This window comes from Patagioenas fasciata, chromosome 33 (genome assembly GCF_037038585.1).
Source record: "Patagioenas fasciata isolate bPatFas1 chromosome 33, bPatFas1.hap1, whole genome shotgun sequence".
Lineage (NCBI taxonomy): Eukaryota > Metazoa > Chordata > Aves > Columbiformes > Columbidae > Patagioenas > Patagioenas fasciata.
In genome coordinates this window covers 704823-731980 of record NC_092552.1, presented here as the reverse complement: position 1 = coordinate 731980, position 27158 = coordinate 704823, and the positions used below count along the sequence as shown (strand labels likewise).

Below are 27158 nucleotides of genomic sequence, written 5' to 3'. Positions count from 1 at the left end.
GGACAAAATGTCCGATTTTGCTTAAAAATAATGAGATTTGAATGAAAAATCCAACTTGAAAAGACGGGCGAAAATTGAGGCTGAAAAATTGAATTTTAGGTCATTTCTCCTTTATTTTTTGGGGCATTTTGAGGTAAATTTGCTGGTGAAAATCTCTGAATTTTGGTCGCTGTGAATTTGGTGGAATTTTGTCGTTTTTATCCCAATTTTTCTTGAAAATTCGGCATTTTGGGGGCTTTTGGTGGAATTTGTGGAAATTTAGTCTCAACTTTAAAAAAATCTTCATTTTCATGATATTTTCGGGGTGGATTAAAGGTTTTTTGGCAATGCCGATTAATTAATTCATTCATTAATTGAAACAAAAATTAGAATTCATTTTCCCCCCAAATTCATCTCTTTTCTCATTAACGATCAATCAAACGAACGTTAAATTTTAATCGGGGATTTGATGAATATTTTTGCCCTTTTTGGCCCATTTTTGTGAATTATATATAAATTTCCCCCCCCCCAATTTACCATAAATTTATTTTAAGCAAAGATACTCGAAATTTTAAGTCAAAATTACAGCGCGACACCAAAAATTGAATTATTTGCCGTGGATATTGTGATAAAATAATCACAAAAATACCCATTTTTGGCCGATTTTTTGGGCCATTAGAGCCGCAAAATTCGCAACGACCCAAAGGTCGAAAAATATAAAGAAATTAGATTAAAAGTTGTTATTTTCAGCCCCAAAATGGCCGATTTTCAGCCCACAGGTGGCTGCTCCGCTTGGGTGCTTTTCAGCCCAAAATTGCCCAAAATAACCCGATTTCGGTTTCGAAAACAACAAGAAAGGAGAAGTGGCTTTTTTTGCCCCAATTCCCCCTTTTTTGCATTAAAAATCAAGCGAATTAAACCGGTTGAAAACAGCACCTGGTTTGGGGGAAAAACACCTTTTTTTAGTAAGTGAGGGGGAAAACGGCCAATTTGGGGTGAATTCAGGCAGTTTTGGGCAATTTTTCAGCCCGAAGTTCTTGAGAAATTTCTCGATGCGGCTGAAAAAATGCCCTTGAAAAATCGATCGTATCGGATCGATTAAATAGGTTTTCGATTAAATCTCGATGTAGTTTAATAGATAAAAATATCAAATTAAAAATATTTAGAGATTTTTAACAAATGGGAAATTAACTTTTAAAAATATTGATGGTTTTTAATAGATTAAATTGTATTTGAACATTCTTGATATTGATTTATTAATAAATATATGTTATATATTATATATTATATATTATATATTATATATTATATATTATATATTATATATTATATATTATATATATTATATATATTATATATTATATATTATATATTATATATTATATATTATATATTATATATTATATATTATATATTATATAATATATATCATATATCTTTTATCTTATATCTTATATCTTATATCTTATATCTTATATTATATATATTATATTATATATTGTATTATATATCATCTTATATATCTTACATCATCTTATATATTATTATGTATAATATAATATAATATAATATAATATAATATAATATAATATAATATAATATAATATAATATAATATAATATAATATAATATAATATAATCCTTACTATACTAATATATTAATTTATATTAAGTTATATATAATATATTTAATATAAATAATAAATAATAAATATAAATAATATAACATAATATATTATAAAATAATATACAATTTATATATATTTTATATTACATTATATATTAATATATTAATCAATATATATTAACTAATAGGTATTGATATCGATATCTTAATATATTGATATTAACATGATTATTGCAATTAATCTAATCTATTTATTAGCCCAATTAATATAATATATTAGCACTATTAATCTAATTAATCTATTTACCTACTTAACCTAATTAATACATTTATTAGTTGTATTAATCTAAAATATTAGTCCAATTAATTTAATTAATACATCTGTTAGTCCAATTAATCTAATTAATTAGGCTTTTCAACCCTTATCAAGAACCCATTACCAAGACCCTATTAATTACCCCCAGGGGCTTTTTACCCCCGCTAATTACCCCCGGGGCAATTAATTCGGTTTTTGGCATCCGGTGAGTGGTTTAACTAATTAATTGGGGGGATTTAATTAATTATTTTAGGGATTTAATGAATTTTGGGGTTTTTGTTAACGGGATTTTAACGAGATTTGGAGTCGAGTGAGGGGCAGTTGGGTGTTAATGAGCAGCGCTAATTAGGGGCTTAATTAGGGCTGGTTCACAGGTGTGGGGTCACTAATTAGAGTAATTAGGGGGATTAATTGGTTCCCAAGGGGCAGCTGGGCTGGTACTGGTTTGTGCTGGTCTGTACTGGCCTGTACTGGGCTGGTACTGGTTTGTACTGGGCAGTACTGGTTTGTACTGGTCCAGTACTGGGCTGGTACTGGTTTGTACTGGGCAGTACTGGTTTGTACTGGTCCAGTACTGGGCTGGTACTGGTTTGTACTGGGCAGTACTGGTTTGTACTGGTCCAGTACTGGGCTGGTACTGGTTTGTACTGGGCAGTACTGGTCTGTACTGATTCGTATTGGGCTTGTACTGGTTTGTACTGGTTTGTACTGGCCTGTACTGGTTTGTACTGCGCTGGTACTGGTTTGTACTGGGCAGTACTGGTTGGTACTGGTCCAGTACTGGGCCGGTACTGGTTCGTACTGGGCAGTACTGGCCCGTACTGGTTGGTACTGGTCCAGTACTGGGCTGGTACTGGTTTGTACTGGGCAGTACTGGTTTGTACTGGTCCAGTACTGGGCTGGTACTGGTTTGTACTGGGCAGTACTGGCCTGTACTGATTCGTATTGGGCTTGTACTGGTTTGTACTGCGCTGGTACTGGTTTGTACTGGGCAGTACTGGTTGGTACTGGTCCAGTACTGGGCTGGTACTGGTTTGTACTGGGCAGTACTGGCCCGTACTGGTTGGTACTGGTCCAGTACTGGGCCGGTACTGGTTCGTACTGGGCAGTACTGGCCTGTACTGGTTGGTACTGGGCCGGTACTGGTTCGTACTGGGCAGTACTGGCCCGTACTGGTTGGTACTGGTCCAGTACTGGGCTGGTACTGGTTTGTACTGGGCAGTACTGGCCTGTACTGGTTGGTACTGGTCCAGTACTGGGCTGGTACTGGTTTGTACTGGTTTGTACTGGCCTGTACTGGTTGGTACCGGTCCAGTACTGGGCTGGTACTGGTTTGTACTGGGCAGTACTGGCCCGTACTGGTCCAGTACTGGGCTGGTACTGGTTTGTACTGGGCAGTACTGGCCCGTACTGGTTGGTACTCGTCCAGTACTGGGCCGGTACTGGTTCGTACTGGGCAGTACTGGCCCGTACTGGTTGGTACTGGTCCAGTACTGGGCCGGTACTGGTTCGTACTGGGCAGTGCTGGCCCGTACTGGTTGGTACTGGTCCAGTACTGGGCCGGTACTGGTTCGTACTGGGCAGTACTGACCCGTACTGGTTGGTACTCGTCCAGTACTGGGCCGGTACTGGTTTGTACTGGGCAGTACTGGCCCGTACTGGTTTGTACTGGCCTGTACTTGTCCGGTACTGGGCAGTACTGGTCTGTAGCGGGCTCGTACTGGGCTGTACTGTTTCTTACTGCACTTTACTGGTCTGTACTGGTCTAAACTGGTTCTGAAGGATCAGCTATGGGGTGACTGGTTGGTACTGCGCAGTACTGGTTTGTACTGGTCTGGTACTGGTCTGGTACTGGTCTCGGGCAGCCAGTACTGGTCACAGTTCGTACTGGTTTAAACTGGTCTAAACTGGTTCTGAAGGGGTAGCTATGGGGCGACTGGTCTGGTCCTGGGCAGTACTGGTTTGTACTGGTCCAGTACTGGTCTGGTAGTGGGCAGTACTGGTCCAATACTGGTCCGGTACTGGTCCGGTACTGGTCTGGTACTGGTCTGGTACCAGTCCCGGGCAGCCAGTACTGGTCCCATTTTGTACTGGTCTGTACTGGTTTAAACTGGTTCTGAAGGGGCAGCTATGGGGTGACTGGTTCGGTATGGGGCAGTACTGGTTTGTACTGGGCTGTACTGGTCTGGTACTGGTCTCGGGCAGCCAGTACTGGTCCCAGTTTGTACTGGTCTGTACTGGTTTAAACTGGTTCTGAAGGGGCAGCTATGGGGTGACTGGTTCGGTATGGGGCAGTACTGGTTTGTACTGGGCTGTACTGGTCTGGTACTGGTCCCGGGCAGCCAGTACTGGTCCCATTTTGTACTGGTCTGTACTGGTTTAAACTGGTTCTGAAGGGGCAGCTATGGGGTGACTGGTTCGGTATAGGGCAGTACTGGTTTGTACTGGGCTGTACTGGTCTGGTACCGGTCTCGGACAGCCAGTACTGGTCCTAGTTTGTACTGCTCTATACTGGTTTAAACTGGTCTAAACTGGTTCTGAAGGGGTAGCTATGGGGCGAGTAGTCTGGTACTGGGCAGTACTGGTTTGTACTGGTCAAGTACTGGTCTCGTACCGGTCTCGGGCAGCTGGCGCTGGTCCCAGTTTGTACTGGTCTGTACTGGTCAGGGGCAGTTGGTACTGGTCCAGTACTGATACAAGTTTGTACTGGTTCTGTACTGGTCTGGGGCAGCCAGTACTGGTCCCGGTTTGTACTGGTCTTTACTGGTTCGTACTGGTCCGTACTGGTCTGCACTGGCTTGTACTTGTCTGGTACTGGTCTGGTAGTGGGACCAGTTCTTACTGGTCTGTACTGGCCTGTACGTGTCTGGTATTGGTCTGTACTGGTCTGCGCAGGTGCATACTGGTCTGGTACTGGTCTGGGGCAGCTGGAACTGGTCTGTACTGGTCTGCGCAGGTGCATACTGGTCTGGTACTGGTCTGGGGCAGCTGGAACTGGTCCCAGTCTGTACTGGTTCGTACTGGTCTGAGGCAGCCAGTACTGGTCTGGCACTGGTCCCAGTCTGTACTGGTCCGGTACTGGTTCTGTGCTGGTCTGTGCTTGTCTGGTACTGGTCCCAGTTTGTACTGGTCCAGTACTGGTCTGGTACTACTCTGTACTGGTCTGTGCTTGTCTGGTACTGGTCCCAGTCTGTACTGGTCTGGTACTGGTTCTGTACTGGTCTGGTACTGGTTCTATACTGTTGTGTACTGGTTCTGGTCTGTATTGGTCTGGTACTGCTCTGTACTGGTCTGGTACTGGTTCTATACTGGTCCCAGTCTGTACTGGTCCAGTACTGGTCCCAGTCTGTACTGGTCTGGTACTGGGTCTGTACTGGTCTGGAACTGGTTCTATACTGGTCCCAGTCTGTACTGGTCCAGTACTGGTTCTGTACTGGTCCCAGTCTGTACTGGTCTGGTACTGGTTCTGTACTGGTCCTGGTGTGTACTGGTCCTTACTGGTTCAGACTTGTCTGTACTGGTCCCTAATGGCTTGTACGTGTCTGTACTGGTCCTTACTGGTGTGTTACCGGTCCCAGTTTATACTGGTCCATACTGGTCTATACTCGGCCATTTTACACCAAAACTGGGGAGTTTTTTGCCCCAAACTGGCCCTTTCCCCCCCAAACTATCATTCCAATCATTCTTATCCCCGTTTTTCCCAAACCCGCCCGTTTTCTCCCCATTTCCCCCCCTCCAGGCTCCACCAGAGCCCCCTGGCTGCTGCCGCTGTCCCCCTGCTCGTCCCTGTCCCCAACCCAGTACTCGGTGGGCTGTCTGGCCCTGGACTTCGTCCCCGACGCCGTCACCTTCGCCTGGAGCAGCAACGTCACCGGTGCCGTCACCGCCGGTGTCACCACCCACCGCAGCGTCACCGTCACCCGCGGCGTCACCGGCGCCGTGTCCCACCTGGTGCGCCCCCTGCTGGAGGGGAAGGCGCAGCAGCCCTTCGTCTGCACCGCGCGTCACCCCGGGGGGACACGGAGCGTCCAGGTGACCAATCACGGTGAGTGAGTGGCATCCAGTGGCACCTCCGGTGTCACCTCCCCGTGTCCTGTCCCATTGTCACCTCCCGGTGTCACCTCTTGGTGTTATATCCTGGTGTCACCCCCTGGTGTCACCTCCCCATGTCATGTCCCAGTGTCACCTCTCGGTGTTATAACCTGGTGTCACCCCCTGGTGTCACCTCCCTGTGTCCTGTCCCATTGTCACCTCCCAGTGTCACCTCTTGGTGTTATATCCTGGTGTCACCCCCTGGTGTCACCTCCCCGTGTCCTGTCCCGTTGTCACCTCCCAGTGTCACCTCTCGGTGTTATAACCTGGTGTCACCCCCTGGTGTCACCTCCCCGTGTCCTGTCCCGTTGTCACCTCCCAGTGTCACCTCTCGGTGTTATAACCTGGTGTCACCCCCTGGTGTCACCTCCCCGTGTCCTGTCCCATTGTCACCTCCCGGTGTCACCTCTTGGTGTTATAACCTGGTGTCACCCCCTGGTGTCACCTCCCCGTGTCCTGTCCCGTTGTCACCTCCCGGTGTCACCTCTTGGTGTTATAACCTGGTGTCACCCCCTGGTGTCACCTCCCCGTGTCCTGTCCCATTGCCACCTCCCGGTGTCACCTCTTGGTGTTATAACCTGGTGTCACCCCCTGGTGTCACCTCCCCGTGTCCTGTCCCGTTGTCACCTCCCAGTGTCACCTCTTGGTGTTATAACCTGGTGTCACCCCCTGGTGTCACCTCCCCGTGTCCTGTCCCGTTGTCACCTCCCAGTGTCACCTCTCGGTGTTATAACCTGGTGTCACCCCCTGGTGTCACCTCCCCGTGTCCTGTCCCGTTGTCACCTCCCAGTGTCACCTCTCGGTGTTATAACCTGGTGTCACCCCCTGGTGTCACCTCCCCGTGTCCTGTCCCGTTGTCACCTCCCAGTGTCACCTCTCGGTGTTATAACCTGGTGTCACCCCCTGGTGTCACCTCCCCGTGTCCTGTCCCGTTGTCACCTCCCAGTGTCACCTCTCGGTGTTATAACCTGGTGTCACCCCCTGGTGTCACCTCCCCGTGTCCTGTCCCGTTGTCACCTCCCAGTGTCACCTCTCGGTGTTATAACCTGGTGTCACCCCCTGGTGTCACCTCCCCGTGTCCTGTCCCATTGTCACATCTCGGTGTCATGTTCCTGTGTCACGTCCCAGTGTCACCTCCCTGTGTCACCTCCCGGTGTCACCTCCTGTGTCACCTCCCCATGTCACAGCTCAGTGTCATGTCCCATTGTCACCTCCCTGTGTCACCTCCTGGTGTCACCACCCCCGTGTCACGTCCTAGTGTCACCTCTTGGGTCACACCCTTGTGTCACACCCCAGTGTCACCTCCTGGTGTCACCACCCCCCGTGTCATGTCCTAGTGTCACCTCTTGGGTCACATCCTTGTGTCACATCCCAGTGTCACCTCCTGGTGTCACCACCCCCGTGTCATGTCCTAGTGTCACCTCTTGGGTCACATCCTTGTGTCACACCCCAGTGTCACCTCCTGGTGTCACCTCCCCGTGTCACATCCCTGTCATATCCCAGCGTCACCTCCCCGTGTCATGTCCCCATGTCCCCACCTCCTGTCACCTCCTGCTGTCACCTCCCATTGTCCCCTCCCCATGTCACACCTTGATGTCATGTCCCATTGTCCCCTCCCCATGTCACCCCCGTTGTCACCCTCCCTTGTCACCCCACTGTCCCCCCTCTTACCCCCCTCCTCACCCCCTTTCTTTTTGTCCCCCACAGGTCCCGTTCCCCCCACCCCCACCATCCCCTCTGTCCCCATCGTCACCCTCTACCCCCCGTCCCGCGAGGACTTCCAGGGTCCCTTCCGCAACGCCACCCTCCTGTGTCACATCTGGGGCCACCACGTCCCCCCGGCCGCCATCCGTTGGCTCCGCGACGGCACCGCCCTCGTCACCGGCGTCACCACCGACCCCCCGGTGGCCTCGGGTGGCGCCTACGTCACCACCAGCCGCGCCGGTGTCACCGAGGCCGAGTGGGACGCGGGGAGCGTCTACACGTGTCAGGTCGGGGACGAGTTGAGGAACACGAGCAAAGGGATCGAGTGTGGATGTAAGTGACGATTTGGGGACAATGGGGACGTTGTTTTGGGGGGAAACCACCTCATAGTTCTGGGGGATCCCATCTAGGACATCAACCATGAGTTTTGGGGACAATCTGGGGACAACGGGGACGTTGTTTTGAGAGAAAGCACCTCAAAGTTCTAGGGGATCCCATCTGGGATGTCAACCATGAGTTTTGAGACAATGGGACAATTTGGGGACAATGGGGACGTCGTTTTGGGGGGAACCACCCCATGGTTCTGGGGAATCCCAGCTGGGACATCAACCATGAGTTTTGGGGACAATGGAATAATTTGGGGACAACAGGGACATCGTTTTGGGGGAAAACCACCCAAAATGAGCATCAGTTCTAAGGGATCCCATCTGGGACGTCAACCACGAGTTTTGGGGATAATGGGACATCGTTTTGGGGGAAAACCACCCAAAATGAGCATCAGTTCTAAGAGATCCCATCTGGGACGTCAACCACGAGTTTTGGGGACAATGGGGCATCGTTTTGGGGGGAAAACACCCAAAATGAGCATCAGTTCTAAGAGAACCCATCTGGGACGTCAACCACGAGTTTTGGGGACAATGGGGCATCGTTTTGGGGGGAAAACACCCCAAATGAGCATCAGTTCTAAGAGATCCCATCTGGGACATCAACCACGAGTTTTGGGGATAAAGGGGCATCGTTTTGGGGGAAAACCACCCAAAATGAGCATCAGTTCTAAGAGATCCCATCTGGGATGTCAACCACGAGTTTTGGGGACAATGGGGCATCGTTTTGGGGGAAAACCACCCAAAATGAGCATCAGTTCTAAGGGATCCCATCTGGGACGTCAACCACGAGTTTTGGGGACAATGGGGCATCGTTTTGGGGGGAAAACCACCCAAAATGAGCATCAGTTCTAAGGGATCCCATCTGGGACGTCAACCACGAGTTTTGGGGATAAAGGGGCATCGTTTTGGGGGGAAAACACCCAAAATGTGCATCAGTTCTAAGGGATCCCATCTGGGACGTCAACCACGAGTTTTGGGGATAATGGGGCCTCGTTTTGGGGGGAAAACACCCCAAATAACCACCCCGTCTTCTTGTAGATGAAGCGCCCAATCCCGGCGGCGATGACATCGTCGTCCGCGCCATCCCCCCGCGATTCGCCGACATCTTCACGGACCAATCGGCGAAGTTGACGTGCCGGGTCCTCAACCTCCCCTCCATCCACGGATTGGGCATCTCCTGGTCGAAGGAATCGGGCGACCAATTGGAAACCAAGATATCCAATCAGATCCTCCAACCCAACGGGCTCTTCACGGTGGAGGGCGTGGCCAGCGTCTGCGCCGACGAATGGGACGCCGGCGACGTCTACACCTGCAACGTCACCCACCCCGAGCTGCTCTTCCCCACGCAGGTCACCCTGCAGAAGACACCGGGTGAGTTTTTTTGGGGGGGAAATTCGGGGAAATCGGGGTAATTACATCAACATTTAATTGTGCGAAATTTGGGGAAATTGGTGCGATTTGGGCAAAATTGAAAAACCACGGACTCAATCTCGAAATATGTTTTGCAACATTTTAAACAAAAATTCTTACAACCCCGCGCTATATTTTGCAGAATTTTGAGTAAATTATTAAATTCCGACGCGGGTTTTTGCGAAATCGCCGAAACCGTCCGCAATTCTGCCGTTTTTTGGCCGATTTGACTGAATTTTGCTCGTTTCCCCCCAGCGCACGACGCCCGGGCGCCCTCGCTCTACGTCCTCCCCCCGCCGCCCGAGCAGGTTTCGCTGCGCGAAAGCGTCACCGTCACCTGTTTGGTGACGGATTTCAACCCCCAGGACGTGCTGGTTCGCTGGTTGCGCAACGGGGAACCGCTGGATCCTGTCCGCTACGTCACCTTCCCGCCCGTCCCGGCCAATCAGGGCGCTCCGGGTGGCGCTTACGTCACCTACAGCGCCCTGAGGGTGGCGAGCGAGGAGTGGGGGGCCGGAAATGTCTTCACGTGTCTGGTGGGACATGAGCGGCTCCCCATGCGCCTCGCCCAAAAATCCGTGGATAGGAACTCCGGTAAAGCCGCCGCCGTCAACGTCTCGCTCGTCCTCGCCGACTCCGCCGCCGCCTGTTACTGAACGCGGCGTTTTTTAACCCAAAAAAATCGGGTGGAATTGCGCGGGGAGGTGGGTGGGGAGGGAAATGGGGAGTTTGGAGCTGGAGGCAACGGGAAATTAATAAAGATGTGGGAAATTTAGGTGGATCTCTGAAAAACGGCGGTGGGTTTTTGAGAAGTGCTTGGAAAACGTGGGGGGTGGGTGAAGGTTTGGTGGGGTTTGGAAAAATCTGGTGGGTTTTTGAAATGTGAATTTGAGATGTGAATTTCGAAAATGGGGTGGGATTTTATTAATGTTGATTTCCGAGATATGGCGGGGTTTTGAATATGAATTTCCAAAATATGGCGGATTTTTTAAATATGAATTTCCAAAATACGGTGGGATTTTTAAAATGTTAATTCCAAAATAGGATGGATGTTTAAAAATCTTCAATTTCAAAAATGTGATGGATTTTAAAAATCTTAATTTCCAAAATGCAATGGATTTTTTTAAATATTAATTTCAAAAATATGAGGATTTTTAAATATTAATTTCAAAAATATGATGATTTTTTAAATATTAATTTCCAAAATGTGAGGATTTTTTAAATATTAATTTCAAAAATATGATGATTTTTAAATATTAATTTCCAAAATGTGAGGATTTTTTAAATATTAATTTCAAAAATATGATGATTTTTAAATATTAATTTCCAAAATGTGAGGATTTTTTAACTATTATTTTCAAAATATGTTTTAATGTTAATTTCCAAATATTTTTGAATATTAGCTCAAAAATCTTTTAAAATATCAATTTCAAAATATTTTTAAATCGTAATTTTAAATTTTAAAAATGTTAATTTTGAAATAGTTTTAAAGTTAATTTAAAACTATTTTAAAGTATTAAATTCAGAATATTTTTAAATCTGAATTTTAAATTTCAAAAATGTGAATTTTGAAATAATTTTTTAAACTGATTTAGAAATATTTTAAAGTATTCAATCCAAAATATTTTTCAATCGTAATTATAAATTTGAAAATATGAATTTAAAAGTAATATTTTTAAATATATTAATGTTTTTTAAAATAGTATTTTTAAATATATTAATTTTTTAAAAATCCAATGGATTTGGGAAAAACGCACGAGTTTTAAAAAATTACAAATTTTTAAAAAATACAAGGAATTTTTAAAAAAATACAATAATTTTTTAAAAAACTATAAATTTTTTTAAAATACAATAAGTTTTTTAAAAATACAGTAATTTTTTTTTAATGGGATAAATTCTTAAAAAACCCCAAGAAATGTTTGAAATTTTGAATTTTCAAAACTCTCCAATTCACCAAAACCACCCCAAATTTGAAGAGAAAGTGATGAATTTTCAACCAACACGCCGAACGTTCTAAAAATGATGAATTTTCCGACCACCACGATGGATTTTGGTAGAAAACGGCACCAAATTTTTGACAAAACCCAACGAATTTTCTGGAAATCAAAAAAACCCACAACGGATTTTCTGCAAAGCACCAAAAAAACAACAAAAAAAAAGCAATAAAATGGAATTTTGATCAAAAAAACGCCCCATTTTTGCTTTGGGGGGGTTGGGCAGCACACGCCGGGCTGGTTTTTTTAATTAAAAAATGGGATTTTCTTGATTAAAAATGGGGGGAATTTGGGGGTGTTTTGATGCATTTGCGGCATTTTGGGGAATTTGTGCCCCAAAATTTGGTAATTTTGCCCCAAAAGCACCCCAAGAAATGGGATTTTTACCCCCAAATCTGTGATTTTTAGCCCAAAATTTGCAAACGAGGCCTGGAAACTACCAGCATTTTGGCGGGAAAAGGGGGGAAGCCCCCTGGAGTTTTTGGGGCTAAAAACGGTGATTTAGGGGCTGGGGGATGAGGAATGGGAGCGGGGGGGGCGGCTGCAGGTCTGGATTTGGGGTAAAAATCATGAATTTGGGGATAAAACACCCCAAATTTGGGGGGTAAAATAATTCAATTGGGGGGGGGGTATGAACCCCAGATTTTGAGGTTAAAAAAATCCAGATTTGGGGGTAAAATGTCCCAAATTTGGGAGCAAAATGTCCCAAATTTTGGGTACAAATCCTGGATTTTGAGATGTGACCTCCCCTGATTTTGGGGTAAAACTGCCGAATTTGAGGTAAAAATTCAGGATTTTGAGGTAAATCCCCCCATTTTTAGGGGGTGTGCACTTCATGTTTTGCATTAAACCCGCCAGATTTGGGGTTAAAAATCATTTTTTGGGGGGGTAAAAATCCCACATTTTGGGGCGTTCGCCTCAAATTCTGTGGATAAACCCCCCCCAGATTTTGTGTAGAAATCGCAGATTTTGAGGTAAAACTGCAGGATTTGGGGGTAAAAACCCCATTTTTGGGGGGGCGTACAGCTCAGATTTTGTGGTGAAACCACCAGATTTGGGTTAAAAATCATTATTTTGGGGGTAAAACCCCAGAATTTGAGGCCTAAAACCCCAGAATTTGAGGCCTAAACTGGGCCCTCAAGCGCAATTTCCTCCTATTTTTGCCACCATATGGCCCCAAATCGACCCCAAAATGCCACAAATTGCGCCCAAAAATGCTTGAGTCTGTCCCCATTTTGTACCCCAGGGTGTTAACTCGCGATTTTTGTGGTTTTTTCCCCCAAAAACAGCGCTTTTGGATGATGTCACGGAGGCCGAACAGGACGATCTCCACGAGCTTTGGGCCACGGCCTCGACCTTCATCGTCCTCTTCATCCTCAGCCTCTTCTACAGCGCAACCGTCACCCTCATCAAGGTGCCCAAAACCCCCGTGTTTCACCCCAAAAACCCCCTGGCCCAAAACCCCCATTTCCCCCCGTAAAACCCCATTTTTTGCCCCAAAACCCCGTGTATTTTTTCCCCAAAATTCATATTTTTTGCCCCCCAAACCCCTTTATTTCCACACAAAATCCCTATTTTTCCCCTCCCATTTTCAAAAAGCCCCAATTTTCACCCATCCTGCCCCAAATTCCCTATTTCTTCTCCCCAAAACCCCTAATTTTTTCCCCAAAATCCCTATTTTTCCCCCAAAATCCTTATTGACCAATTAATCCCATTATTTTTCCCAATTCCAGGTGAAATAACCCAAATCCCGACTCGAAGACGCTGCCGGAAATCACCAGAATTTTTTGGAATTAATTTTTGGAATTTATCAGAATGTAACAGAATTTCATTGAAATTATTGGTAATTATTGTAATTTTGAAAATTTTTATATTTTTTGTAATTTTTTAATGTATTTTTTTGTATCTTTTCAGAATTTGGGGGGAATTTCCCGGAATTCTCTCCTCACCTTGTAAATATTTTCCGTCCTCACAATAAAAATTTCCCCATTTTCTCTCGTTTTGCATCTCAAGATCTCTGAGACCTTCCCGCCATTTTCCATCCTCCATCTTGATCCCCTTCCCTCCATTTTCCATCCTCCATCTTGATCCCCTTCCCTCCATTTTCCATCCTCCATCTTGATTCCCTTCCCTCCATTTTCCATCCTCCATCTTGATTCCCTTCCCTCCATTTTCCATCCTCCACCTTGATTCCCTTCCCTCCCTTTTCCAGACCCTCCCGCCATTTTGTGCTGGGAACTGGGGCACATTTGGGTCCCCAGTTTGGGGCCGTTGGGGCTCAGGACCAGGGTCCATCTCACCACCAGTACCACCAGTAGGACCAGTACCACCAGTACCAGCAGCAGCACATTTGGTGCATTAACAGGGTCGGAAGATGGAGGGAGCAACTCAAAATGGAGGGAGTTCCCAAAATGGACAGAGAGTCTCAAAATGGTGGGGAAGGGGTCTCAAGATGGAGGGGAATGGGCCTCAAGATGGAGGGGAAGGGGCCTCAAGATGGAGGGGAAGGGGCCTCAAGATGGAGGGGAAGGGGCCTCAAAATGGAGGGGAATGGGCCTCAAGATGGAGGGGAAGGGGCCTCAAGATGGAGGGGAAGGGGCCTCAAAATGGAGGGGAATAGGCCTCAAGATGGAGGGGAAAGGGCCTCAAGATGGAGGAGGAAGGGCCTCAAGATGGAGGAGGAAGGGTATCAAGATGGGGGGGAAAGGGCCTCAAGATGGAGGGGAAAGGGCCTCAAGATGGAGGGGAAAAGGTCTCAAGATGGAGGGGAATGGGTCTCAAGATGGAGGGGAAAGGGTCTCAAGATGGAGGGGAAGGGAACTCAAGATGGAGGGGAAGGGGCCTCAAGATGGAGGGGAAGGGGCCTCAAGATGGAGGGGAAAGGGCCTCAGGGTGGAGGGGAATGGGTCTCAAGATGGAGGGGCAGGGAACTCAAGATGGAGGGGAAGGGATCTCAAGATGGAGGGGAAGGGACCTCAAGATGGAGGGGCAGGGAACTCAAGATGGAGGGGAAGGGATCTCAAGATGGAGGGAAGGGGCCTCAAAGTGGAGGGGAATGGGCCTCAAGATGGAGGAGAAAAGGTCTCAAGATGGAGGGGAAGGGACCTCAAGATGGAGGGGAAGGGACCTCAAGATGGAGGGGAAAGGGTCTCAAGATGGAGGGGAAAGGTCTCAAGATGGAGGGGAAGGGAACTCGAGATGGAGGGGAAGGGGCCTCAAGATGAAGGAGAAGGGGCCTCAAGATGGAAGGGAAGGGGGCTCAAGATGGAGGGGAAGGGAACTCAAGATGGAGGGGAAGGGGCCTCAAGATGGAGGGGAAGGGGCCTCAAGATGGAGGGAAGAGCTTGAAATGGAGGGAGAGCCTCAAGATGGCGGAAACATTTCAAGATGGAGGATCAAAAATGGAGGGAAGGCCCCAAGATGGAGAGAGGGTCTCAAGATGGAGGATCCCGATGGATTCCTGGCCCTTGGTCTCCTCCATGTTGGGACCCTCCCTCCATCTTGAGATCCCCCACCTTGACTCCCTCCCACCACCATGGCACCCTCCATCTCAAGACCTGCCCTCCATTTTGAGGCCCTTCTTCCCTCCTCAGCTCCTCCCTCCATCTTGAGCCCCTTCCCTCCATTTTCCATCCTCCATCTTGATCCCCTTCCCTCCATTTTCCATCCTCCATCTTGATTCCCTTCCCTCCCTTTTCCATCCTCCATCTTGATCCCCTTCCCTCCCTTTTCCATCCTCCATCTTGATCCCCTTCCCTCCCTTTTCCATCCTCCATCTTGATCCCCTTCCCTCCCTTTTCCATCCTCCATCTTGATCCCTTTCCCTCCCTTTTCCATCCTCCATCTTGATCCCCTTCCCTCCCTTTTCCATCCTCCATCTTGAGCCCCTTCCCTCCCTTTTCCATCCTCCACCTTGATTCCCTTCCCTCCCTTTTCCATCCTCCATCTTGATCCCCTTCCCTCCCTTTTCCATCCTCCATCTTGATTCCCTTCCCTCCCTTTTCCATCCTCCATCTTGATCCCCTTCCCTCCCTTTTCCATCCTCCATCTTGATTCCCTTCCCTCCATTTTCCATCCTCCATCTTGATCCCCCTCCCTCCATTTTCCATCCTCCATCTTGATCCCCTTCCCTCCCTTTTCCATCCTCCATCTTGATCCCCTTCCCTCCCTTTTCCATCCTCCATCTTGATCCCCTTCCCTCCCATTTCCAGACCCTCCCGCCATTTTGTTCTGGCAACTGGGGCACATTTGGGGACCCAGTTTGGGGACATTGGGGCTCAGGACCAGGGTCCATCTCACCCCCAGTACCCCCAGTACCACCAGCACCCCCAGTACCCCCCGTACCCCCATATTTGGCCGTTGTCCCTCGTCATGGTGACCCCAACCTCGTACCTGGTGCCACCACCAGCGTGACCATCAAATGACACACAAATGACATTTTGGGGAGAAAAAGACCCATTTATTGGAGCAAACACACATTTTTTGGGGGGGTAGCACCCGATTTTGGAGCCATTTTTTGGGGGGGAGCACCCAATATTTGGGGGGGAATGGGGCACCCAAGTGCACCCATGGGCACCCCAAGGAACCCAGGGGAGCTCCAGAATTTCCCCTGGGCACCCAAGAGCACCCGGGGACCCCAAAACCCCAGGGGACCCCAAAGTCCTGCTCTGCACCCCAAGGGCACCCATGAGCACCCTAAGAACACCCCATGTGCACCCCAAAATCCCAGCGGCACCCATGGGCACCCATGAGCACCCCAAAACCTACCTGGGCACTCCAAGGGTCCCATGAGCACCCCAAAACCCCACTGGGCACCCCAAGGGTCCCATGAGCACCCCAACACCCCGCTGGGCACCCTAATGGCACCCATGGGCACCCCAAGAGCACCCTACTAGCAGCCATGTGTACCCCAAAACTTACCTGCGCACCCCAAGGGCACCCAAAAATCACAAGGGCACCCTAATGGCACCCAAGGACACCCCAAAACCCCTCTGTGCATCCCATGAGGGCCCCCAAAACCCATGGGGCATCCCCAAAACCCTGAGGGCACCCATGAGCACCCCAAAACCTACCTGGGCACTCCAAGGGTCCCATGAGCACCCCAAAACCCCAAGGGAACCCTAAGGGAACCCATGTGCACCCCAACCCCCCCCCCAGGCACCCAAAAATCCCATGAGCACCCTAATGGAACCCAAGGGGACCCCTAAACCCCAAGAGCACCCCAAACCCCCCCTGGGCACCCCAAGGGCAACTTAATGGCACCCAGGGACACCCCAAAACCCTTGTTTGCACCCCAGGAGCACCCAGGGGTCCCCAAATCCCCCAGGCAGCCTTGGGACCCCCCCAGCCTCGCAGAAAAGGGGACCCAACCCAGCCATGCCCACCCTTGTTATTATCTAGCAAAGCTCAGCTTAGAGCTGTCCTAATAATGCTCAGCTTTGGTGTTTTCCAGTAAAGCCCAGCCTAGAGCCACCCCAGCAAGGCTCAGCTTTGCATTATCTAGCAAAGCCCAACCTAAAGCCATCCCAGCAAAGCTCAGCTTTGATATTATCTAGCAAAGCCCAGCCTAGAGCCATCCCAGCGAAGCTCAGCTTTGCTATTATCTAGCAAAGCCCAGCCTAGAGCCATCCCAGCGAAGCTCAGCTTTACTATTATCTAGCAAAGCCCAGCCTAGAGCCATCCCAGCAAGGCTCAGCTTTGCATTATCTAGCAAAGCCCAACCTAAAGCCATCCCAGCAAAGCTCAGCTTTGATATTATCTAGCAAAGCCCGGCCTAGAGCCATCCCAGCAAAGCTCAGCTTGCTATTATCTAGCAAAGCCAGGTCCAGAGTCATCCCAGCAAAGCTCAGCTTTCCTATTATCTAGCAAAGACGGGTGCAGAGCCACCCCAGCGAAGCTCAGCTTTGATATTATCTAGCAAAGCCCAGCCTAGAGCCACCCCAGCAAAGCTCAGCTTTACTATTATCTAGCAAAGCCCAGCCTAGAGCCACCCCAGCAAAGCTCAGCTTTACTATTATCTAGCAAAGCCCAGCCTAGAGCCATCCCAGCAAAGCTCAGCTTTACTATTATCTAGCAAAGCCCAGCCTAGAGCCATCCCAGCGAAGCTCAGCTTTGTATTATCTAGCAAAGCCAGGTCCAGAGCCACCCCAGCAAAGCTCAGCTTTGCTGTTATTTAGCAAAGCCCGGCCTAGAGCAACCCCAGCAAAGCTCAGCTTTGCTATTATCTAGCAAAGCTCAGTTCAGAGCCATCCCAGCAAAGCTCAGCTTTCCTATTATCTAGCAAAGACGGGTCCAGAGCCATCCCAGCAAAGCTCAGCTTTCCTATTATCTAGCAAAGACGGGTCCAGAGCCACCCCAGCGAAGCTCAGCTTTGATATTATCTAGCAAAGCCCAGCCTAGAGCCACCCCAGCAAAGCTCAGCTTTACTATTATCTAGCAAAGCCCATCCTAGAGCCACCCCAGCAAAGCTCAGCTTTACTATTATCTAGCAAAGCCCAGCCTAGAGCCATCCCAGCAAAGCTCAGCTTTGATATTACCTAGCAAAGCCCAGCCTAGAGCCATCCCAGCAAAGCTCAGCTTTGCATTATCTAGCAAAGCCCGGCCTAGAGCCACCCCAGCGAAGCTCAGCTTTGCTATTATCTAGCAAAGCCCAGCCTAGAGCCACCCCAGCAAAGCTCAGCTTGCTATTATCTAGCAAAGCCCAGCTTAGAGCCATCCCAGCAAGGCTCAGCTTTGCTATTATCTAGCAAAGCCCAGCTTAGAGCCATCCCAGCAAGGCTCAGCTTTGCTATTATCTAGCAAAGCCCAGCCTAGAGCCATCCCAGCATAGCTCAGCTTTGCTATTATCTAGCAAAGCTTGGTCTAGAGCCATCCCAGCAAAGCTCAGCTTTGCTATTATCTAGCAAAGCCTGGCCCAGAGCCATCCCAATAGGCTCAGCTTTAATATTATCTAGCAAAGCCTAGCTTAGAGCTGCTCTAACAATGCTCAGCCTGGATATTATTCAGCAAAGCTCAGCTTAGAGCTATCTCAGTGATCAAAGCTGAGCTTAGAGCTGTCCCAGCAAAGCTCAGCTGTAATAGTATCTAGCAAAGCCTGGCCTAGAGCCATCTTAATAATGCTGTGATTTGATATTATCTAGCTAAACCCAGCTTAGAGCTGCAATAGCAAAGCTCAGCTTTGCTATTTCCCAATAAAGTCTGGCCTAGAGCCATCCCAATAGGATCAGCTTTAATATTATCTCACAAAGCCCAGCTTAGATCTGCTCTAGCAACACTCACCCTGGATATTATTTGGCAAAGCTCAGCCTAGAGCCATCCTAGCAATGCGCAGCTTTAATATTATTGAGCTGAGTCCAGCTTAGAGCTGCTCTAGCAAAGCTCAGCTTTGATGTCATCCAGAAAAACTCTTAGAGCCATCTCAGCAAAGCTCAGCTTTGATATTATCTAGCAAAGCCCAGCTTAGAGCTGTCCAAACTATGCTCAGCTTCAATAGCCCCCAGCAAAGCCCAGTTTAGAGATTGTCTAAGAAAACTCAGCTTTGAGCTTTGCTAGTCAAGCTCAGCCTTAATCTCTAGGTGAGACCTAGAACTGTGGGAGCCAAGCTCAGGTTTAGCCTCCAGCAAATCCCAGCTTTAAGCTTCACTCCCAACCCTCACGCTTCTGCTTCATTTTTCCTAGTCAAGCCCAGCTTAAAGCCAGGATTAAGCCCTTAGGCTGCCACTGGGTGCAGCACCCCCCACAGCACCCCCACTCCCCAACCAATCCCCAATTAAAGCTGAGGTGACCCCAAAAGCTGAAGGGTGGGAGTAAGCCCAAGCCCAAAGCCAAGCCTAAAGCCAAGCCTAAAGCCAAGCTTAAGCCCTGGTTTAGCAGACCGTTTGCCCCACCCCACCCCCCTGTTAACCCCCTCCCAAGCCCAAGTTACACCAAAAGCTGGTGGGGGTTTAAGCCCAAGCCTAAGCCTAAGCCTGAGCCTAAAGCCAAGCTTAAGCCGTGGTTGAGCAGATAATTCGTCCCACCTCACCCCCCTGCTAGCCCCCCCCAAGCCCAAGTTACACCAAAAGCTGGTGGGAGTTTAAGCCCAAGCCTAAGCCTAAGCCTGAGCCTAAAGTCAAGCTTAAGCCCTGGTTGAGCAGAGCGACTCACCAGCACCGCAGGTTGAGACAAGGGAAAGACTGGGAGGACGACTGACCCCATAGACCAAGGTCATGTGACCCCCTTCACGTCATCAGTGGGGAGCGGGGCCCCATTTTTGGGGTGAGAACCCGGGTTTACAGGAAATTCTCACGCGGGGGGGAAGGGGGGGAAACACTTCCTGTTTTTTTGGTGGGGTTCCTCCTCTGAGGCCACGCCCAAGATGGCCGCCGTTCTGTCTCCACAGACCCCGCTCAGGCACCCACCGTCTTCTCGCTCCTGCCCTGTCCCTGCGACCCCGATGTCACCAGCGTCACCTTCGGCTGCGCCGCCCTCGACTTCTTCCCCCAGCCCGGGGCCGTCATTTGGGAGTCTCTAGATGGCAAAAACCTCACCTTCCCCGTCACCTCGGGAACCAACAGCGCCTCCTACAGCATCAGCAGCCTCGTCACCGTGCAAAAGAGTGACCTGAATGGCGCCACCTTCCAGTGCCAGGTGGATTATGGGTACTTGACCCCCGTCACCCATGAGATCTCAGGTAAGTTGGGGGGGTGGGTTAGGCTGGGTCTAGACTCTGCTTCAGGCTTGGGGGACATCTAGGAGGGGTTGGAGTTGGGCCCAGCCTTGTACAAGGGCTTAGGGGACACCTAGGAGGGGTTGGAGTTGGGCCCAGCCTTGTACAAGGGCTTAGGAGACATCTAGGAGGGGTTGGAGTTGGGCCCAGCCTTGTACAAGGGCTTAGGGGACATCTAGGAGGGGTTGGAGTTGGGCCCAGCCTTGTACAAGGGCTTAGGGGACATCTAGGAGGGGTTGGAGTTGGGCCCAGCCTTGTACAAGGGCTTAGGAGACATCTAGGAGGGGTTGGAGTTGGGCCCAGCCTTGTACAAGGGCTTAGGGGACACCTAGGAGGGGTTGGAGTTGGGCCCAGCCTTGTACAAGGGCTTAGGAGACATCTAGGAGGGGTTGGAGTTGGGCCCAGCCTTGTACAAGGGCTTAGGGGACATCTAGGAGGGGTTGGAGTTGGGCCCAGCCTTGTACAAGGGCTTAGGGGACATCTAGGAGGGGTTGGAGTTGGGCCCAGCCTTGTACAAGGGCTTAGGGGACATCTAGGAGGGGTTGGAGTTGGGCCCAGCCTTGTACAAGGGCTTAGGGGACATCTAGGAGGGGTTGGAGTTGGGCCCAGCCTTGTACAAGGGCTTAGGGGACATCTAGGAGGGGTTGGAGTTGGGCCCAGCCTTGTACAAGGGCTTAGAGGACATCTAGGAGGGGTTGGAGTTGGGCCCAGCCTTGTACAAGGGCTTAGGGGACATCTAGGAGGGGTTGGAGTTGGGCCCAGCCTTGTACAAGGGCTTAGGGGACATCTAGGAGGGGCTGGAGTTGGGCCCAGCCTTGTACAAGGGCTTGAGGGACATCTAGGAGGGGTTGGAGTTGGGCCCAGCCTTGTACAAGGGCTTAGGGGACATCTAGGAGGGGCTGGAGTTGGGCCCAGCCTTGTACAAGGGCTTGGGGGACATCTAGGAGGGGTTGGAGTTGGGCCCAGCCTTGTACAAGGGCTTTGGGGACAGCTAGGATGGGTTGGTCTTGGTCCTAGACTTGCTCTCAGCCTTGACTGAGGTCATGGTGGACACCTAAGATGGGTTTCAGTTGGTCCTAGTCTTAGGTGAGGTCTTGGTGGACACCTAAGAGGGGTTGGTCTTGGTCCCAGCCTTTTCTGAGGTCTTGGTGGACATCTAGAATGGGTTGGTTGCTCCAAGTCTTGGTCCTAGACTTGACCCCAACCTTCTATGACATCTTGCTGGACACCTAAGATGGGTTGGCCTTGGTCTTAGACTTGGTTCTAACCTTGTTGGAGGTCTTGGTGGACACCTAAGATGGGCTGGTCTTGGTTCTAGAGCTAGTCCTAACCTTGGCTGAGGTCTTGGTGGATATCTAAGATGGGTTCTTTCCTCTAAACCTCATTCCTAGCCTTGATTCTAACTTCGTTTGAGGTCTTAGTGGACATCTAAGGTGGGTTTCTCTTAGGCCTGGTCTTACGTGACATCTTGGTGACCTCCTAGGTGATGAAGTCTGTACCGACTCATCGCCCAGCCTGGTGACCAAGCTCCTGGCCGACCCCAACACCTACCAGGCCGAGCAGGTTATCCTCCTCCTGTGTCTCCTGGAAGGTTCCAGCGCCAGCTCCACCGAAGTCCAATGGTTGGTCAACCATGAGCTGGTGAACCTCCCCCAGCAGGTGACAACCTGCGGTGACTCCTACAGCAGCCAGGTGAACGTCAGCCGGCAGAGCTGGGACCTGGGTGCCGAGTTCTCCTGCAGGGTGACCAACCCAGACCTGGAGACACCCCAGGTCCTCAACATCAGCACCTTCTGCTCAGGTGAGGAGGCGGTTGGGTGGTTGAGGAGATACTTGGGTGGTTGACTCCATAGAGATGTTGGATCTTCATGTGGTTGGTTGAGAAGAGAAGATGGTTGGATGGTGAAGAAGATGGTTGGTTGGTGGAGAAGATGGTTGGTTGGTGGAGAAGGTGGTTGATTGGTGGAGAAGACGGTTGATTGGTCGTTTGGTTGGTTGGGAAGATGGTTGGTTGGTTGGTTGGTTGGTTGGTTGAGAAGATGGTTGAAAAGTTGGTTGGTTGAGAAGATGGTTGGTTGGTTGGCCGGTTGGTTGGTTGGTTGAGAAGATGGTGGAGAAGATGGTAGAGAAGACGGTTGGTTGGTTGGTTGGTTGGTTGGTTGGTTGGTTGGTTGGTTGGTTGGTTGGTTGGTTGGTTGGTTGGTTGAGAAGATGATTGAGAAGATGGTTGAGAAGATGCTTGAGAAGATGGTTGAGAAGACATTTGGTTAATTGGTCAGTTGAGAAGATGGTTGGTTGGTCAGTTGAGAAGATGGTTGGTTGGTCGGTTGAGCCACTTGAGCCGTCATCCATTTTGGCGCCCGCTACCCCAACCACCTCCTGCTGGGACGTGCCTTCCGGGGTCCCACCACCCACGCCCCACGCCCATCATGGTGTCCGTGGCCCCGCCCCCAGGTCCCAAACCCACCGTGGAGGTGACGCTCTTCCCCCCGGCCCTGGAGGACCTTTACATCACCGGCAACGCCAGCGTCACCTGCGTGGCCACCAACGTCAAGTCGCCCGATGAGGTCAAGTTCACCTGGAGGCGGGACCAGGGTGACGCCCTCGACGTGACGTCATTGCCCACCGAGCAATTGACCAATGGGCTTTACCGCCTCACCAGCGTCCTGAAGATCTGCGCCGAGGAGTGGAACTCGGGCGAGAAGTTCACCTGTGACGTCTCCGACCCCGACCTCGGCGACAACGTCACCAAGTTCGTCAAGAAAGACCTCGGTACATCCCGCTCCCGGCCCCGCTAAGCCCCGCCTACTCCCAGTAGCGCCACCTGTGGGGAGGGGGGTGGGCTGGAGATCCAAGATGGCGGCTGCCAGGAAGGGTTACTGGGGGAGGGAGGCCTACTGGAAGGGCGTGGCCAACTGGGAGGGTCTACTGGTCTACTAGGAGGGCGTGGCCTACTGGAGAGGTCACCTGGAAGGGCGTGGTCTACTGGGAAGGTCAACTAGGAGATCCTATTGGATGACACCGGCCTACTGGGAAGGCCTAGCTTACTGGGAAAGGCCTAGCTTACCGGGGAAGGCCCAGCTTACCGGGGAAGGCCCAGCTTACTGGGATAGGCCTATCTTACTTGGAAGGCCTAGCTTACTGGGGAAGGCCTAGCTTACTGGGAAAGGCCTAGCTTACTGGGATAGGCCTAGCTTACTGGGAAAGGCCTAGCTTAGCTGGGAAAGGCCTAGCTTACTGGGGATAGGCCTAGCTTACTGGGGAAAGGCCTAGCTTACCGGGGAAGGCCTAGCTTACTGGGGAAAGGGCTATCTTACTTGGAAGGCCTAGTTTACTGGGAAAGGCCTAGCTTACTGGGGAAAGGCCTAGCTTACCGGGGAAGGCCTAGATTACTTGGAAGGCCTATCTTACTGGGGAAGGCCTAGCTTACCGGGATAGGCCTAGCTTACCAGGAAAGGCCTAGCTTACCGGGGAAGGCCTAGCTTACTGGGATAGGCCTAGTTTACTGGGATAGACCTAGCTTACTGGGGAAGGCCTAGCTTACCAGGGAAGGCCTAGCTTAGCTTACTGGAGAAGGCCTATCTTACCAGGGAAGGCCTAGCTTACTGGGGAAGGCCTAGCTTACTTGGAAGGCCTATCTTACTGGGAAAGGCCTAGCTTAGCGGGGAAGGCCTAACTTACCGGGGAAGGCCTAGTTTACTGGGGAAGGCCTAGCTTACTGGGGAAGTCCTAGCTTACGGGGGAAGGCCTAGCTTACTTGGAAGGCCTAGCTTACTGGGAAAGGCCTAGCTTACTGGGAAAGGCCTAACTTACTGGGAAAGGCCTAGTTTACTGGGGAAGGCCTAGCTTACCGGGGAAGTCCTAGCTTACGGGGGAAGGCCTAGATTACTTGGAAGGCCTATCTTACTGGGAAAGGCCTAGCTTACTGGGAAAGGCCTAACTTACTGGGAAAGGCCTAGTTTACTGGGGAAGGCCTAACTTACCGGGGAAGTCCTAGCTTACGGGGGAAGGCCTAGATTACTTGGAAGGCCTATCTTACTGGGGAAGGCCTAGCTTACTGGGGAAGGCCTAGCTTACTGGGGAAGGCCTATCTTACTGGGGAAGGCCTAGCTTACTGGGGAAGGCCTAGCTTACCGGGAAAGGCCTAGCTTAGCGGGGAAGGCCTAGCTTAGCGGGCAGAACAACCAGCCGACCGCTGACCTCTCCCCCCGTCCCCAGACGTCGCCGTGAAGGCCCCGTCCGTGCACGTGTTCCCGCCATCGGCCGAGGAGCTGGCCCGGCAAGAATCGGTGACCTTGACCTGCCTGGCGTCCGGGTTCCAACCGGCAGCCATCTTGGTGACCTGGACCCACGGCGACGTCCCGGTGGCACCTGAAAGCGTCTCCACCTTTGAACCCCAAAAGCAGGGAGACACCTACAACACCTACAGCCTCTTGGAGGTGCCGGTCAGCCAATGGCAACGCGGCGACACCTTCTCCTGCGTCGTCGGCCATGATGGGATCCCCATGAACTTCATCCAGAAGAGCGTGGACAAGAGCTCGGGTAAACCCACCGCCGTCAACGTCTCGGTGGTTTTGGCCGGTGCCGATGACACCTGCTATTGAGCGCCACGTGGGGGGCACGGGGGGGTTGTGATTCTGCATTGAAATAAAGAAAAATACCAAAAAAACCCGCCCTGAAAAAGTCGTATTTTGAGCAAAAGGCCCGACGCTTGGGTAGGCCGCATCCGCCGCCGTCCAAATAAACCCCGCCCCTTGGCTTAATTGTGATTAGCGGTGGGGTTAATTAGGTGGGGATGGGTGAGAGACATGGAGGGGGGTGCATTTTGGGATTTAAATTTAAAAATAAATGCAACAAAACCTCCCCAAAGCGCGCGCTTGGAGCAAAGGGCTGAGAGGCTGGGTAGGCCTCATCTACCACACAAGGCCCTGGCCCTCAAATAAACCCCCCCACCCGCTTTAATTGTAATTAAAGGGGGGATTAATGAAGTGAGGGATGCGTGGGAGCTCTAATTCTGCATTAAAATAAAGAAAAAGTGCAAAAAACAACCCCCCCAAACCTCATGTTTTAAGCAAAAGGCCCAACTCCTGGGTAGGCCTCATCTGCTACCACTCAAACAAACCCCACCCCTTTCCTTAATTGCAATTAAGGGTGTGGTTAATTAAGTGGGGAGGGGCGAGGGACATGTGGGGGTTGTAATTAGGCACTTGGATAAGATAAAAACATGAAAGCAACCCCCAAAGTCATATTTTGACCCCAAAATCCCAATTCTTGTGTAGGCCTCATCGGCTGCTTTACTCCCAAAGAGAGAAATTTGCCCTAAATCGGGGTTTTTCACCCTAAAATATCAACCGAGCTCAACTAACGGGGAGGTTTTGGGGTGTTTAAGAGGAGCTGGGTGGAAAAAGTGTTGAAAACGGGCAAAAATTGGTGGTTTTACTGCTTGAAGCAAAAATCCTCTCAGGTCTTTTAATCCCAGGAGGTTTTGGTGAATAATTGGGTGGAAAACGGGCAAAAATGTGACTTTTTGGGTGCGCTTCTCAAAAAGGGTCGTGACTCCTTTGTTTTCAGCCAAGATTTGGGTAGAAAAGGGGTGAAAATGGGTAAAAACGGGTGAGCTTAAAGCCTCCCAGTCCCTTTGCTCGCAGGTGGCAAGAAAGGGTGGGAAAATGGGGGAAAATGGGGGTTTTTTGGGGCGTGCGGCAAAAATCCTCGTGGCACCTTTTCCGGGGAAGGTTTCGCTGGAGAATTGGGTGGAAAAGTGGGGAAAAAGGGGTCTTGTTGATCTACTTTTTGTCCCCAGTGTCGCCCGCCCGTGTCCTGGTGGTCCTGGGCGACGAGTCCCCAAACCAAGGGGAGGAAGACACCACCGACCTCTGGATGGCCGTGACCTTCATCATCCTCTTCCTCCTCAGCCTCTTCTACAGCACCGGCGTCACCCTCTTCAAGGTACCCACCCCGTGGGGGGCTCCTTGGTGGTTAATTAACGCTTAATTAACTCATAGCGTCTTCCCCCAGGTCCTGTGACGCCAACTTTGGGTCATCCCCTCCATTTCAAGCCATTCTTGAAGACCCAAGGATCCATCGGGTGGAAAAACATTGAGTTTTCGATAGAAATTGCCCCGTTTTTCACCAAAATCAACCCATTTTCTATTAGGAAATCACTCCTAATTCTCCAAAAACCCCACCAATTTCCCCCAAAATAAACCCATTTTTAATCTATAAATCACCCCGAATCCATCAAACTCCAAAACACCCAATTCCTCCCCATTTCTACCCCCCGCCTTTACTTCTCCGCCGCATCTCCGTGCCGGAGGCCCCAAAATTGCCCCTTTTGGCCCCGAACAACACTCATCAAACTCTGTTTACTGTATCAAATAGTTTCATTTCTCCTTTCTCAGGGTTTTTTTGGGGCTAAATGAGTCATTTTTGCGCAGACGCCGGTGCCGTTTCCCCCCAAAGTTGCTCTCGAGCTCCCCCGGCATTGTCTGGATGGTTTTTTGGGGGGGGAGCAGGTGTTTCCTGTTTTTCACGCCGTGTTTCTCCCTCTGAGTCATCAACCACTCCTAAAATAGCTGTTTTTCACCCCAAAACGCTCGGCGGCTTCTCCTGTGCGAGAAGAACGGGGCGAAAAGGAAAGAAACAGGTGTTTTATGGGCGATTTGTCCCTGTCGGACCTCGGAGACGGGGAATTGGGGGACAAATGGGGTGTTGAGCTCCTTTTTGGGGGGGTTTCACCCCTTTTTTGTGTTTTGGGGGTTTTTTTGGTGTGTTTTCTGGTGGTGTGGGTGGAGGCGCCAGCAGGGAGTGGGGGAGGGGGTTTTGGGGGTTGTTTTGCCTGTTGGGGGAGGGGGGAAGGGGTTGTTAGGACACGATGGACAACTTAACCCAATGATGGGCAACCCAACCCAAGGATGGTCAATCCAGTAATGGTAAACCCAAC

General features: G+C 50.2%; 2 gene segments (V, D, J or C); both read left to right on the top strand.

Moving 5' to 3' along the window:
• Positions 1-5449: 5449 nt before the first annotated feature.
• LOC136114086 (Ig mu chain C region-like) lies at positions 5450-13506 on the top strand. The segment is given in 7 exon segments: positions 5450-5456; positions 5662-5967; positions 7722-8051; positions 9143-9475; positions 9770-10108; positions 12798-12922; positions 13242-13506. Coding segments are annotated over 7 exon segments (1449 nt in total).
• Positions 13507-13901: 395 nt separating this feature from the next.
• Positions 13902-24819, top strand: LOC136114085 (Ig alpha chain C region-like). The segment is given in 5 exon segments: positions 13902-13941; positions 19853-20179; positions 21699-22016; positions 22670-22987; positions 24434-24819. Coding segments are annotated over 5 exon segments (1389 nt in total).
• The last annotated feature ends 2339 nt before the right edge of the window (positions 24820-27158 follow it).